Genomic DNA, 15716 nt, shown 5'->3' on the forward strand with positions numbered 1-15716 from the left:
TAAAACTTTATAAACCAACATGAGCTATTAACTGAATGGTTCTTGAGCATTCTTGTGGCAATGAATTCATACAAGCAATTGTTAAATGGCATATCACCGAATTTCTTAGATCATGGATTCTAGAATGGCAAAACAGCTGCTTCTGGGTCAATATCATGATTTTGTCCTGTTTGCAAGTCTGTTATTTATACAATAAATATATATGCTACTTATACAGTAATGTATTTGTAGTTGTTCTCAGATCATCACTAAGCTTTTTCTCCAGCTATCCTGACTTTTTTGTGATTTTCTTTTAAAAGAATGATATTGCTAGCAATTGTGCTTCTGGAAACCGCTTTTAAGGATTTCAACAGCTTTTAAACTTATTTTCCAAATAACTTGTCCAGCTGTGAGATCCTTCTTATTGCTCGAGGAACTGAAAAAAAACACTTTTTTGTTCTTTGATGGTCAGTTTTAAATTCCCTTAAAAATGAACTCCTTCTATTAAAGTCACTTTGCCTTATCGTTCTTGTTACTTCCACTTCCTCAACTAAGTTTTAGCCACTGATTGTATCAAATATATTCACTGTATCAAATATACTCAGTTATAGCTGATTTTCTTGTGTCTTCTATCTTTTGAAGGAGAAAGGAGAGCAAGGAGACTCAGGAATTTCCTGGAAGGATAACTTATGCAGATTATTTTTCCAAAACAGATGTCAGGGTAAAGTCTGTTACAATTTCATTTCTTTGTAAGGTTTGCATTATCCACATTGTCTCCTTGGTTAGGCAAGTAAGAATAGACATCAACAACAGTACTGCTTTTATTTGTTCCTTTACTTATCATATCTCAAATATTCTCGACAGCAATGCAAGTATAGTCATTTGGATTTCTGGGTAGGAAACTAGTATACTTGCTATGAGTATTAATTAAGAGTTAGAATGAAAATTTGCCATTTTCATTCTGTTCCAAAAGCCAGGCACTCAAACAGGATGGAGTGCAAAACAAGCTTCTAGCTGCTTCCTACTATACTTTCCTACTACCTAGGCATTTTATATATGGCACCCAATCTTTGGGTGGATTCTTAAATTTTCCCACTTCCTTTTTTTCCTTTTTTAAAATTAGTTTTCCAATATTACAGTAGTTTCTTTAAAAAGCAACGTGGTGTCTGGGTTACAATAGTTCCATTTCAGACAAATACATATTATTACAAATCTCCAAATTTGTTGTAACCAACACTTCCTCTCTCTCGTTTCCTTTAATACATATTATCTCTTATCTAATTTAACATACTTCTCATTGCTATCCATCAGTCATTTAATAGTTTTCTTATATTTGTCAATACTTTGGTATATTTTATATTTTAACATTCCATCTTTAAAACATCAAACACCTTATATATTTTTCCAGCTTTAATTTTACATTGATATTAAAATTAAATGTTTAAAGTTTCTCATTTTCATATTGCTAAATAACCTCCTTTCCCTTTACACAATTTTCTCCGATACCTAGTAATGTAAATACACTTCTTATTTATCTCATTTCCATCTCAATGTTAGTAGTACAATATTAGAATAGTAGACATTAGGATACCAATTGCAAGGAGGAGAAAGAGGAGGAGGACAATATAATATTCTTACTTCTCATTTATAGTTTCCACCTATTAAAAATTAATCAAAATTTCTTCTGTTTCAACATTTAATATATCCTTTCATGTCACTACATCCAAGTATATTAGTTACATTCTATCATTCTTAACATACAGTATATACCTCTTAATCAATGTCATTTAAAGAGCTCAATATTTCAATGTTAGTATTCATACTTCTGTGTTTTATTTTTTTTAATTAGTCAGTATTTTTATCTACTCATCAAAACAATCTCTCGTAATCCAAGTACAATCCTGTCTATTTTGGTATTATCTATTTCAGCTTCTTAAGGATGTCCATATTTCTTCAATCTTATTCTTGCTTTCTTCCTTTGCCATGTCATTTTTCGCTTCTTTGCCTCAGGGTCATCAAAGCATTCTTGTGTTGTTATATCATATTGAAGTAGCCCTCCAGTCTCCATTTTTGAAGGATTGAGGAGTCTGTTAACAGCGCCAAATCTTCTCATTATTTTCACCTCTTGATATAATTGTCCTGGACTGAATATTTTTTTCCACCTGTTTCCCATTATGGTCTTCAAAAGTCTGTGCTTTTTGAATAGTTAATTCTTCTGCCAATGTATTTGATTGTTCAATTTCTTCTATTAAGTTCTGTCCCAATAAAATGTTAGTTGTACTCACAGTTCGAGTTTGTTTCTTCGAGATGCTTTCTAATTCTTTTCCAAAAGCTCTTATTTCATCACCAGCTGTAGAAAGGAACTGATAAGTTTGGTAAGATATTTCCCACATAGCATAGACTTGTTTTTGAAACTCTTCCATGGTGGAGTTTCACATCTGGTGTTCAAGGCTAATCTTATCTTGTTTTTCTTAAATATTTTCTTGATTTTTTTTAAAGAGAAAGTCAGATTGCAATTTCAGGTTTAGCCACTGGGTGTCCCCCAAATACTTTGAAAGTTCTTTTCTTTTAGTCCATTTCTTTTTTCAATGTTTTTTTTTTAAAAAACACCCCTGACCTTGTTCTCCGCTTGTTTGAAGAGAGGGTTGAATTCCCCCCTCCCTCTCCACAGGGGGGAAGGTACTTAGCAGCTTATTTAGGTGAAAAGAAGAAGATTAAGATATAAGAGAGGAATCTTACCCCCATCTCTTCCACGCTGCTTTAATGTTGCCTGGTGGTAAGTTTGACTTCAGTTGTCTGCAGCCTAGTAACTGGCCATATTACTATGGCCAGTCTTTTGTCCACCAGTACGAAGGGAATGCAGGCACTAACAGGGGAGTTGCAGCTCCCCCACGTTTCTGCAAAAGCCCCTTCTTTCTAGTTGCCCCTCCAAAGCGACTCTTCGACCCTTTTAGGACCCCCCAGTGATGCGAAACTGGATGAGAGCTGTCCTCCAGATGTCCATGTCGGCTAGCTTGGCAAACCAGAAGTCTCAGATTTTCCCACTTCCTATTCCCTACCAGGTGCTATGCCATCTCCTCTTCTCTGTTTATAGACTAAGCCAGCTGTGGCTGCTAACTCCATCTTATCAGCCCACCATTATTTACATCAAGTAGCATACAGCTCCTCCTCAAAGAACTTAAGTGTACTTAAGTTGGATTGCCATTTTCCTATATCTACAATACATTATAAATGACCATCGTAATGGAATAACAAGAAAAGCTCTTTCATATATAATGCAGTTTGATTACAATGTTGAGGAACTTTTGAATTCATTAGTGAATTGGCAAAGATCTACATAGCAGCTGCAAATCAAATTTGCAATTCAATAACACCCAGATGCATACATATTTAAGGAAAAGTACTGCTTTACAAATTGATAGCTAGTGCAATATTGTGGCCAACAACGTAGACTTAGATTAGGGTCTCTTTGGTTCAATTCCCTGCTGTATCACAGAATTATTTGGGTGAGCTTGATTAGTCAAACTTTTTCAGACCAACGAAATAAAATTAGGGCTTTTTCAAGTCTTCTCTGAAGCTGAATCTTGGCTACATAATTGATAGTGAAATGTAGAAAGCACTTCATAAAGGTGGAATCAGACCCATATCTTTTATTGGCGGGGGGAGATGTGTCATTTCTTACATTGGAATTATCTAACTTCTATTCTGTTTACATTCTTTTCATTTTTCCTTTTTATTGTTTTAAGCCTCCTAGAGTAGCCCCATGGCAAGATAGGTGGCAAATAAATTTAACAAATAAATGACAAGAAACTGTTAAAAAGGAGCATATCCTCATGGATAAAGAGAGTGAATTGACAAAGAACCTAATGCAGGTGATCAAAGATAAAATCCCTCCAGAATATATATGGGTCAATATAAAAGGGGAAAAAAGTGACATTGCTATAGGTGTACGTTACAGGCCACCCAAGCAATCAGAAGAAATAGATGAACTCTTTGCCAACCAGTTAACACACGCATGTAGGAAGCATACCACAGTAGTAATGGGAGATTTCAACTATCCAGATATAAACTGGGAGACAAACTCTGCAGCGAGTGGGAGATCAAACAGATTCTTAACCAATCTAGCCAACAACTTTATCATTCAAATGGTGGAGGAGGAAGCTAGACGTAAAGCTATACTGGACCGAATTCTTACTAATAGAGAAGAAGTGATAGAGGGAGTTGAGGTTGCCAGAACCTTGGGTGAAGGTGACCACATCATACTGAAATTCAATATAATGCAAGCACAAGCAATAGAAAATAATCCAACCAGTGTCTTAAACTTCAAAAGAACTGTTTTTAGCAAACTCAGAGAGAACCTAGGAAAGATTCCATGGTCAAAAATCCTAAATGGGAAAACAACTCTGAAAAATATGATCATAAAAGCACAGTCCAGCATAATACCACTGAAAAAGAAAAATAAGAAATTCAAGAAGAAACCAGCATGGTTGCACAAAACTCTCTCTGACAAACTGAAAGATAAAAAGGACAAGTGCAAAAAATGGAAAGAAGGACAGATAACTAAGGCCAATTATCAGCAGACAGCCAGAACATGTAAAGATGAAGTCAGGAAAGCAAAAGCTTAGACAGAACAAAGACTTGCAACAGAAATCAAGGGAAATAAAAAAAAGTTTCTTCCAACATTAACAAGAAAAAAGACAAGGAAATAGGCAACAGGGAAAAAGCAGAGCTGCTTAACTAGCTTTTCATCAGTCTTCACACAAAAAGAAATTATAACCCAACATACCAGGTGTGTCAAACTGCCAGCCTGCAGGCCGGATGCATCATGCTGAAACCGCACCCATCCTATTGCCAGCAATGGGGAAAAAGTCGGGATATGTCGCACAACATCACATGATGTTGTGAGTTTAACATGCCTGCAACATACCAAAAAAACTACTGCAAAAGACAAACTAAAAACAAAAATTAAAATAAGCAAGAAAATGGTAAGAGAGCAACTATCTGACCAAGATGAATATAAATCACCGGGACCTGACAGATTACATCCCAAACTTCTGAAAGAGCTGGCAGATGTTATCTCAGAACCATTGCACCACATCTTTCAAAAATTCTGAAACACCAGAGAAGTACCTGAGGATTGGAAAAGGGTTGATGTGGTTCCATCTTCAAGAAAGGGAAAAAAACAGACCTAGGAAACTACAGACCAATCAGTCTATACCTGGGAAGATCCTGGAAAAGATAATCAAAAAACAGATCTGAAAACAACTAGAAGCAAAGAAAGTTATAACTAGCAGTCAGCACGGTTTTGTTAAAAACAGATCATACCAAACTAATCTTATTTCATTCTTTGATAAATTGACTAAATTAGTAGACCAGTGTAATGCTGTGGACATAGTATACTTAGATTTCAGTAGGACATTTCTCAAATTAGACCACAACCTTCTGTTAGTAAGCTAGAAAAAAGTGGGACAGACAACATCACCACCAGATGAATCTGTAGCTGGCTGACAAACTGTACTCTGCAGTGGTCCTTAATGGTACTACATCCACATGGAGAGAAGTAAGCAGTGGGGTACCACAAGGTTCCATCTTAGGCCCAGTACTCTTTAGTATCTTCATAAATGACTTAGATGAGGGAATAGAAGCGGAACACATCAAATTTGCAGATGACACCAAACTGGTAGGATGAAACTAAATTGGCAGGAATAGCCAACATGCCAGAACACAAACTCAGGATCCAAAAAGATCTGGACAAATTTGAACAATGGGCCCTATCCAACAACATGAATTTTAATGTGGAGAAAAGCAAAGTTTTACATTTAGGTAGGGAAAATAAAAGGTATAAGTACAGATTAGGTGATACCTGGCTCAAAAACAGTAACTGTGTGAGGGACCTTGGAGTCCTTGTAGATGATCACTTGACTATGAGACAGCAGTGTGCAGCTGCTGCCAAAAAAGCTAATAAACAGAGGCATAGAATCAAGATCACGCGAATCAGTACTGCTTTATAAAACTCTATTAAGACCACACCTGGAATACTGCAACCAATTTTGTTCACCATACTACAAAAAAGATGATGAGACTTTGAAAAAAGTTCAGAGAAGAGCAACTAAAATGATCAATGGCCTGGAGACTAAAACATATGAAGAACAGCTGCAAGACTTAGGTTTGGCTAGTCTAAAGAAAAGAAGAAATGGGAGACATGATAGCAGTATTCCAGTATTTGAGGGGCTGCCACAAAGAAGGGGGGGTGTCAAACTATTCTCCAAAGCACCAGAGGGCAGGAGAAGAAACAATGGTTGGAAACTGACCAAAGAGAGAAGCAACCTGGAATTAAGGAGAAACTTCCTAACAGTGAGGACAATTAACCATTGAAACAGCTTGCCTTCAGAAATTGTGGGCACTCCATCACTGGAGGTTTTTAAGAAGAGGCTAGACAGTCAATTGTCTGAAATGGTATAGATTCTCCTGCTTGAGCAGGGGGCTGGACAAGAAGACCTCCAAAGTCTTTCCAGCTCTCTTCTCTTCTCTTCTCTTCTCTTCTCTTCTCTTCTCTTCTCTTCTCTTCTCTTCTCTTCTCTTCTCTTCTCTTCTCTTCTCTTCTCTTCTCTTCTCTTCTATTCTATTCTATTCTATTCTATTCTATTCTATGGCCTTGGCCAATTAGAGAAGTTTTACACAATCAAATCTGAAGCTGATGCTGCCTAAAGACGATAGAGTACATTGACAAAGGGACCAGTTACTGTTCAGTGCTACTGTATTGTACTTGATGAATTTCTTATTCACCAGATGGTGGAAGTTTTAACAATTGGCTAGATGAGTAAGTTTAGACATTTGTCAAAACTTATTCTGGTTTAAGACATTCTGATTTTTTTGCAGGGTATATTCAAAAGATATGCCAGCTGGTAGGCAGAACCCTTTTGCATCAGCTGATTACCTGAATATTATCGTTGTTGTAACTATTTACAATGATTATTCAAGTGAAATCCTTAAATTACTTTTTAATGATTTTTTCAAAACATTTCTCCAAATACTTCTAGATTTCTAGCTCTTTAGGGTTTGTTTGGGGGTTTTCTGCCAGAGGGGTAGGGGAGACACATTTTACTCCTGAATAAGGAATGACTATTAGGCATCATATCTTTGAGAGTTGAGAACTTAGGTATAATTAACTTTAATATTACATCATCATTGATACAATGTATATTTGTCACACAAAGTATGTTTTCAGTGATATAAATGGAAGATTGAAAGTGATAAATTTCATTTATATATGTAGCTACTCCTATCCACTAAAAATGACAAAAATTAGCATAAGAAGTTATGCAGAAGCTAAAATATTCAGGCTAGAGTTCTGAAGGAAAGACCATAAGACCCCTCCCCTGAAAACCTAATCTCTATAGGGAAATATTATTTGCAGACATTTTCCAATCAGTTCCTAGTGCATAAGAAGTAATGGAAACAGCTTAGCTAGTAAAGTCCTCAGAACATGCTTGCTCTTAACGTAGTCATGGAAGAAGGTGACTGCATGAACAGGGAACCTGAGGTTCAATATATATGTATGTGTCTCTGTGTATGTGTATGTGTGTGTATCTGTGTGTCTCTGTTTTCTGTGTCTGTATGTCTCTCTGTGTGTTTTACAGATATGTCAAAGGCAACGGCTTGGGAAAAGAGGAACTTGAGGGGGAGGCTAATTGTGTACTAATTATGGCATAGTGTACTATTTGTTACTGGAAATTACTGGAAATTAGGGTAAATGTGCTAACGGTTGCTAAACATTGCAAACATAAGCTAACCAATATTAATAAACATCGATAAGATCATAGGAGACCTAAGATAGATTATCTTAAGGTTGATTTATGGAGAAGTACCTATAAAAACAGTATTGTTACAGAAGTGGTCTTTGCACAGGCTTAGTGGGAATGATCCCCCCATGTCCTTTTTTCTGCACAGGATAAAGCTTTTGCAAATCTCCACCTCAGTGTGAGGTTTATTGGGCATTGCACACCAGGCAGAATTGATTTTATGGGACAACAGTTTAAAGAAGAAAATCTTGGTTCCTAGCTTGTGAGAGATACTACATGATGCAAGGAATTAACAAATGAATACTAGTCAAATGTAACTTAAGCTCTCCTGTGTTCAGATAGTCAGGTTCACCAGAAAGTACCTTGTAGGATGGTTCTTGTTGGAGAATCTAATCAATTTTATCTCTGCTTGAGCAATGTATTTATAACCTATATTTACGAGCTACAACCATCCAAGTTCAGAATCCAGCTTAACCAATTACACTACCAGATTCAACACCAGCAGTTACTCTGCTTCATTATGTTTTAGCTACCCTTTGACTGCCTTTCATCCCTGAATGTTCTTAATAGCAAATGGATTGTGTGAATCATTTCAGACTATAAGCATGGTATATAAAACTGGGTCTTTGCCCATACAATTTCATAAACCCAGTATATAAAATTGGAACTTTGTTCATGCAATTTCAAATTAGATGGGTTAAATCCTGTACTCAGGTCCCTAGGATTCTTTATTTGCTATGAAAGAGGCATTCTTAAAACTTGTTTTGCAGGAAAAGTAAGCATGTAATGGGAAAAATTATACTTTACTGTTTGAGTAAATGGAGTTCTTTTTTGTCTTTAAAAACATATATGGAGACTGATGATTTTTAAAAAAATGAATAGGGGACAAAGGAAAGACTCATATTTAAATTAAATCTCTTTATTTGGAGAGTTTTAAAAGGTATGAGTTTGCTTAAAATTAGTTTTAAATAATAGATTGGATATTGTCAAGTTAGAACATATTTTATTAGCAATGAATTTGTGTTTTCCTATTAAATAAATTTTATTTTCAGTAATATTTTAGGTCATATGTACTTCATCACTTCTAAATATTTTGATATGCTCCTTTTTCTCTCTCTCTCATCTTTACATACAGACACACATACACACACATATACCAATACACAAATTGCTTTGTTATTATTCATTATTCTAAATTCAGATTTTATTGCATCCCACAAAATCACAAATCTGGTGTTGTTTTCTACTAATTATTGTACACTTTAATCTTGAAACACACACATACACACAAATGAAGTGTGATTTTTTTACAGGATTGATTGCAAGCTGCCAAGTTACTGTACAAAGATGAAATATTTTTCAGTGAAATTTTTTCAGTGACTCATTCTTTCAGTTTGTCTCTCTCTCATACACTTAAGTATAAAATCACTAATTCCCACAGCATTATTCCAAAAACTATATTAATATAATAGCCAACATTACTGCCCATCTTATGGTTGACTGGGTTTTAACAGAATAACAGAGTTTGAAGGGACCTTAAAGGTCTTTTAGTCCTCAGGCAGGAAACCCTGAACCATTTCAGACAAATGTTTGTCCAAGCTCTCCTTAAAAACTACCAGTGTTGGAGCACTTACAACTTCTGGAGGCAAGTTGTTCCACTGGTTAATTGTCCTCACTGTTAGGAAGTTTCTCCTTAATTCCAGGTTGCTTCTCTCTTTGGTCAGTTTCCAACCATTGTTTCTTCTCCTGCCCTCTGGTGCTTTGGAGAATAGTTTGACACCCCTCCTTCTTTGTGGCAGCCCCTCAAATACTGGAATACTGCTATCATGTCTCCCATTGCTTCTTTTCTTTATACTAGCCAACTAGCTGTTTTGGCCTCCAGTCCCCTGACCATCTTTGTTGCTCGACTCTGTACTCTTTTTAGAGTCTCAACATCTTTTTTTAAATTGTGGTGACCAAAATTGGATGCAGTTTAATTTTGTGATGGGAGCAATAAATGATGGAATTAATCTATGACTTAGTAGAAAGTTTTATATTTTATATACCAAAGCTGCATGTTTCAATTTCTGCATCACTACTTGAAAATTAGTAGTTGGTGGGACATACTGTAATAAACATCTGTTTGATGTCATTCAAACAACAGTATTAGGCTAGATCACTAGACAATCCCATATGGAATAATAAGGCAACTTTCTACATTTACAGAAGTATAAAGAAAAGGATGGAGAAATTTATAAAAGAGAAAAATGTGGCTTTATAACATATACTGTAAATCATCTAAAATCTGGCTGCTATTCTACAAAGAACACCAAAAATGCACAGTTTATTGGGCGTGTTTTCTGTGCTATTTTTTTTTCTGTCCAAAAGACATATTTTATTGCTGATTGCTATTTAAATTACAGAATTAGAAAATAAACTCTTAAAAGTATATCTCAGCTCTACTGACCAAGATAGGTCAAAGTCATTCATAAATGGTTTTATAGCACCTCCAGGGAATAGTATATCAGACATACTTACTTTGTAATACTATTAAAGAGTTAGTATTCAATTCCTATCTGCACTTTATTCATTTTTCCAAGAATCTTTACCAAAACTGTCTCTGACATGGAGAAGATAATCAGAAACAACGTAATGCAAAACTCTGAGATGCTTTTTATGTTTGCTGTTTTTCTTTGTCTGTTCTTGCTTTCTTTCAAATTAACTCTGCCTCCCACCCCAATATAATCTGATTTTGAGGACAAAGACCTCCAAACCTAAAGAAGCACTTAAGCCTCAAGCCATTTAAAGATGACAGTCCTTAAATTTATTTACTTATTTATTTCATAAAAAGCATTTTGAGATGCAATGGTTTTGTTTCATGGTTTCATTAAAGTCAAAGTTTAAAATTATATTTAAGCATTTTAAAACCACAAGAAGAAAACAAAGAAAGATGACAGTTAAGTAATGGTAATATTTCAAAACAGATCCTTCAAAAAACAAACAAACAAACAAACAAACAAACCCCAACCTCTGCTTATAAATTTGATTAAATGGATAGGGTCCTGTTGCTTTGGATGACAGTATAAATCCACAGGAGCCAGGTGCTGATCAAGATCACTTGCATAGATAAATTCCACCCACCCTTTGCTCCGTACTAGGTGAAATGTGTATGTCTGTAAATATGTGTCTGTGCATGTGCATCTCTCTGTGTCTTTAAAACACTTGGTTTAGAAACATTTTTAAATTTCTTCCAAATATTTTATTTTTCCTCATTCTTTCCCAGATGTATCTGTAAGATTTGCATAGATGGTGGCCCTAATTTGTACCAAAGATTGTGTGTTTTGTAGATGAAACTAATCTACAGTTGTTTGTAAATAATATATTATATTAATATTATATCAATATCAATTTTCATAGAAAATGTTTAAAGTATATGTTTTTGTTATTTGCCTTTTGATATTATATCAAATAAATGAAACTTTTTCATTTCAATGTGAGCCAAATTATTTCATTGCTACTGAAATTCAGTAAGGGAACACCTGCATTAAAGGTTAACAAATTGCTGAATTTCTGTCAGTTTTAATTTCTACCACAATCTATGTCCATTCTGGTTTATTATCAATTACATTTTTTAAAAAAAATAAATAAAAAAAGCATACATATCCATTGCCTTGTGAACGTTTACTTTAAACGTTTTTCCCCTAATACTCTAAAAACATTTTTGCAAACTAAGTTTAATAGTATATCATGAATATTTTAAATCTATGAAACTTCACTTTTGGACTAATAGAAATTCAGTTCACGTTAGGGAGGGATGTCAGTATGTATGTAAGATACAAGTTTCATTGTTGGATATTTTTAAAAAAACAATTATTGGAAAATAATCATAAGTAACACTTACTTTCTGCAGGCTCTTTAGATTTTCTTCCACTGGAAGATTTCCTCAGTAAACTTCGTCCTGAGGTAAAAAGGCTGGTTAATTCCTCCAGAGGACTAGTGGGTGTTCTAGAACGTGAAGTACTCTGTGATGATGACCCGTAGGTATTGACAGAGGCAGTTACCATTTTCCCTCCTTCTTGCAATATGTTTCTGGCAGTAGAATGAGGCACTGATGGAGAACTTCTTGAGAGACTTCCTGAATGTACAGAATCATAAGGAGGAGGTCTTTTGAGACTTAGAGGAGTAAGTGACCGACCCATACTCACAGGAGAGGGAGAGGCCGAGTGGCTTTTGGAATAGCCATGGGGAGACTGTGTTCTGTATAGGGTAGAAGGATGAGGAGGTGAAGAGGAGTGCCCTGGAGTACTAGTTCCATGGGAAGCTGTCTGGTCTTTCTCTAGTTTTTGATGACTTGGAGTATGAGGTGGCAATGATGATGGAGACACTCCAGTTTGCTGTTTAATGTAACACACATTTTCTAATACAGGAAGCTTTGTGACTTCTAAAGGTGTTAAGGGAGATTCATCGGAATTTGGGGAACATTGCACTGGTGCAGGTGGGAATACCAAGAGTGGTGGTCTGTGAGGAAGCAAATTTGGGAATGGTGGTGGGATATCACAAATCACACCTTTGGGAATGGGTGGCACTGAGGGCTTGGTGAAATCAAGGTCAGGCACTGTGGGAGTAGCACACTGAGAGGAACAGCTGTGATGGTCAAACTCACATAGACACTTTGAATCTTGACCTCCATCCTCAAAGATGGGATATTTCATTTCTTCATACACTGCCTCATTTTGATCTTCCTCATCTTTTTTGAAGTCTCTTAATATATTTCCAACCATTTCAATATAAACTGGCTCTTCTTCCTCTGCATCTGGAGCAGGACTGCTGACTTGGGTCAAAGAAGAATCTCTACTTAGCACAGACTTTATGGAGCCATGCTTTTTAATATAGGTTTCATCAAAAGATGCACTTAGTTGAGTGTTTGGATTCCGCTTTGGCTTTGGGGGAGGAACCTTCTTGGTGTATTCATCACTGTGAGGCCTTGGCTTGGTGGATACTATAAGGCAAGGACAATACACACCAATCAGAACATTAATGAAAACATTGTGTATTTTCAAAATACTTGCTGGAAAATGCCTATCCTGTTTTGATGATTGATCCTTTGTGTAATTTCTCCAGAAGTATCTAGCATGCTGAAATATATATTTAATAAAACATGGTGGGAATAACTCACCAAGTTCACTGATTGCTTAAATGTGGCAATGTTTAGTCAAAAATGATATTTTCTGCTCATACTATATGAACATAAGAATAATTGCATGGTATCATTCATGCATCTATCTAGCCCAGTATTTTGTTCTACACTGAACAAGCAATGGAAAGAGTACATGCACTTAAAATCAAGTCTGACTCATGTCACTTTCCCCCCCTAGTGGCATCCTACCCTCTCACATACCCAACTTTATTCAACTTATATATTTCCGATATACCACCTACGCTATCAACAAAGTTCTCTTATGCTGATGACCTGGCATTAGCATATAGCCACAAGGACATCGAAGTTACAGAAGGTGTACTTACAACCGACCTTACAACTCTAAGCACATACTTCCACCAATGGAGACTAATCCCAAGCGTAAGCAAAACAGTTACATCATGTTTCCACCTTAATAATAAATTAGCAAAAATAGAACTCAATGTATACCTAAATAATAAATTGCTCCCATATGAGGCTACACCAAAATACCTGGGGGTCACCCTAGACAGGACTCTGTCTTTTAAAAAACATATTCAGAATTTGGCTGCCAAGGTTAACAGCAGAAATAACATTCTGCAAAAAATATGCAGAACAACTTGGGGAGCTTCAGCTCCAACTCTTCGATGCACAGCCCTTGGGCTTTGCTACTCTGTAGCTGAATATTGCGCACCTGTATGGATAAACAGCCCACATACAAGACTTGTCGATGTTCAACTTAACTATATGATGAGATTAATTACTGGGTGCATAAAATCTACACCTATTCACTGGCTACCAGTTCTTAGCCTTATACTCCCCCCACACTTACGATGACAAGAAGCTCTCATTCAGGAGTATAGTAAGATCCTGCTAAACTCCTCCCTACCCATTCATGGTTATACCTCTGTTCTCTTAAGATTTTGATTAAAGTCAAGAAATCCACCAATCCTCACAGCGCTTAAGCTGCTGGCCGAACATCAGAGCACCACACAAAAGTGGATGGAAGCATGGAATAGCTATACCTCCCAAGATATTTTCGAGCATATTAATCCTAATAATATACCTCCAGGGTTCAATTTACCCCAACACATATGGGTGACATACAATAGAATTAGAACGACTCACGGGGTGTGTGCCGACTCTTTGTAGAAATGGGGAAAGACATCTTCGGCGCAATGTGATTGCGGTGCTCCCCGACAGACTATCCAACATATAGTGAGGGAATGCACTAATAGAAAATACCCAGGAGATTTTAAGGACTTCCTCTGCGTAACAACGGTAGCTACTGACTGGATTTCCAAACTCGACATCAAACTCTGAAATGTTATTTCTGTTTTCCTCTTAGGTTTTATTACTGCTTCTTTTTAATTGTTTTAACTGTTTTAACTTGTAAATGTGAAATGTTTTTAATATTGTGTGTGACCAGCCGTACGCTAAATAAATAATAACGCACCCATCTAATGATTTAAACTTCATGTTAAGGACTGGAGAACATAAAAGCCTTACAAAAATGTTGTTATCTTGTTATCTGAATTATTGCATTTTTTTCTTCAATAAAGCACAGGGAACATCATGAACATGTGCCTAAATAGCCTATTTTAAAGGAAGAGAATGTAACTTTATCTGTAGAATCATCTAATTGTACATTTTGTTTTTTAAATATTTCCAAATCACTTCCACTCGTAACCTATGTTGACTGGCTAAGTTAATATCTAAATACATTTTACTATATCCACAGACAGTTAAACAAAAAGATTTTTCAAGCATGGTCAGCTTTATGGCAGCACTTGAGATTAATAGGGCATGTCATTGTTTTCACTTAGACACATGTGATGAATTAGTGCAAAATCAGCATAAATTTGAAAGTAAATGGAAAGGTTAATTCAAAATCAAGAAGTCTATTCATTCTGTAGCAGGAATTGGTCTTTTGTTACCATGAAGTAACTGGACTATGTTTTTTTCCTTGGGAAAGATGTTTCACTTCTCATCCAAGAAGCTTCATCAGTACTGTTTGATGAGAGTTAGGGCTGATGAAGCTTCTTGGATAAGAAGCGAAACATCTTCTTCCTCAAAGAAAAAAAACATAGTCTAGTTGCCTTTTGAAAAAGCACCTTTGAGACAACCATGAGTCAGAATCTCCATAGACATTTTCTCCTATGCAAAGTATATGAAAAAGACAGAATCTCTTATGTGGGTCTAAAGTAAGATGTTCAAGTACTGGATCAGCCAAGACTTATTTTATTGCCAAACTAATCAGATAAGTAGAGTGGTCGGCAATTAGTATGCATTCAACTCCCACAGGTTTGGATTTCATGAAATGGAAATTAGAGCAATCTTGATGCAGAATTTGATATAAGATGGATGGTTACATAAATGTTTTAAATAAAAGAAAAAGAAAGAAAGAAAGAAAGAAAGAAAGAAAGAAAGAAAGAAAGAAAGAAAGAAAGAAAGAAAGAAAGAAAGAAAGAAAGAAAGAAAGAAAACTTGACTGCTGTCTGAAACACATTTCCAATTCATGGAGTTTTCTCTACTATGCAACAAGCAGCATGGCTTAATAAGTAAGCTTTCTTTAGATGTCACATGCCTCCTTCTAAGAAGTATTGTAGGAAATGACCTTCAGGTCTATCCAAATCTGCACCTCTCCATTCTTTGAAAAGGTCCTTCCTTTCTTTAACACCCCTCAGCTTGCCATTTAAGCATTATGTTAAAGCTTTATAGCATGTTGAAGATAGAATGGTTTGAAATACACTGTGATAGCACCTGGCATTTTCTCACCT

The 15716-nt window shown here is 35.9% G+C and overlaps 1 protein-coding gene across 1 annotated transcript in view; it reads right to left on the minus strand.

The window, feature by feature from the left end:
* The window catches only part of NYAP2 (neuronal tyrosine-phosphorylated phosphoinositide-3-kinase adaptor 2), a gene marked incomplete at its 3' end in the record, with an annotated part of 137222 nt that overhangs the window by 37946 nt on the left and 83560 nt on the right, over positions 1–15716 (minus strand). Inside the window, exon 3 of the mRNA XM_081328287.1 lies at positions 11662–12759. Coding sequence (XP_081184413.1) covers positions 11662–12759 — 1098 coding nt within the window. The remainder of the gene's footprint in view (positions 1–11661; positions 12760–15716) is intronic.

This window comes from Vipera berus (assembly GCF_964194415.1).
Source record: "Vipera berus genome assembly, chromosome: 5".
Lineage (NCBI taxonomy): Eukaryota > Metazoa > Chordata > Lepidosauria > Squamata > Viperidae > Vipera > Vipera berus.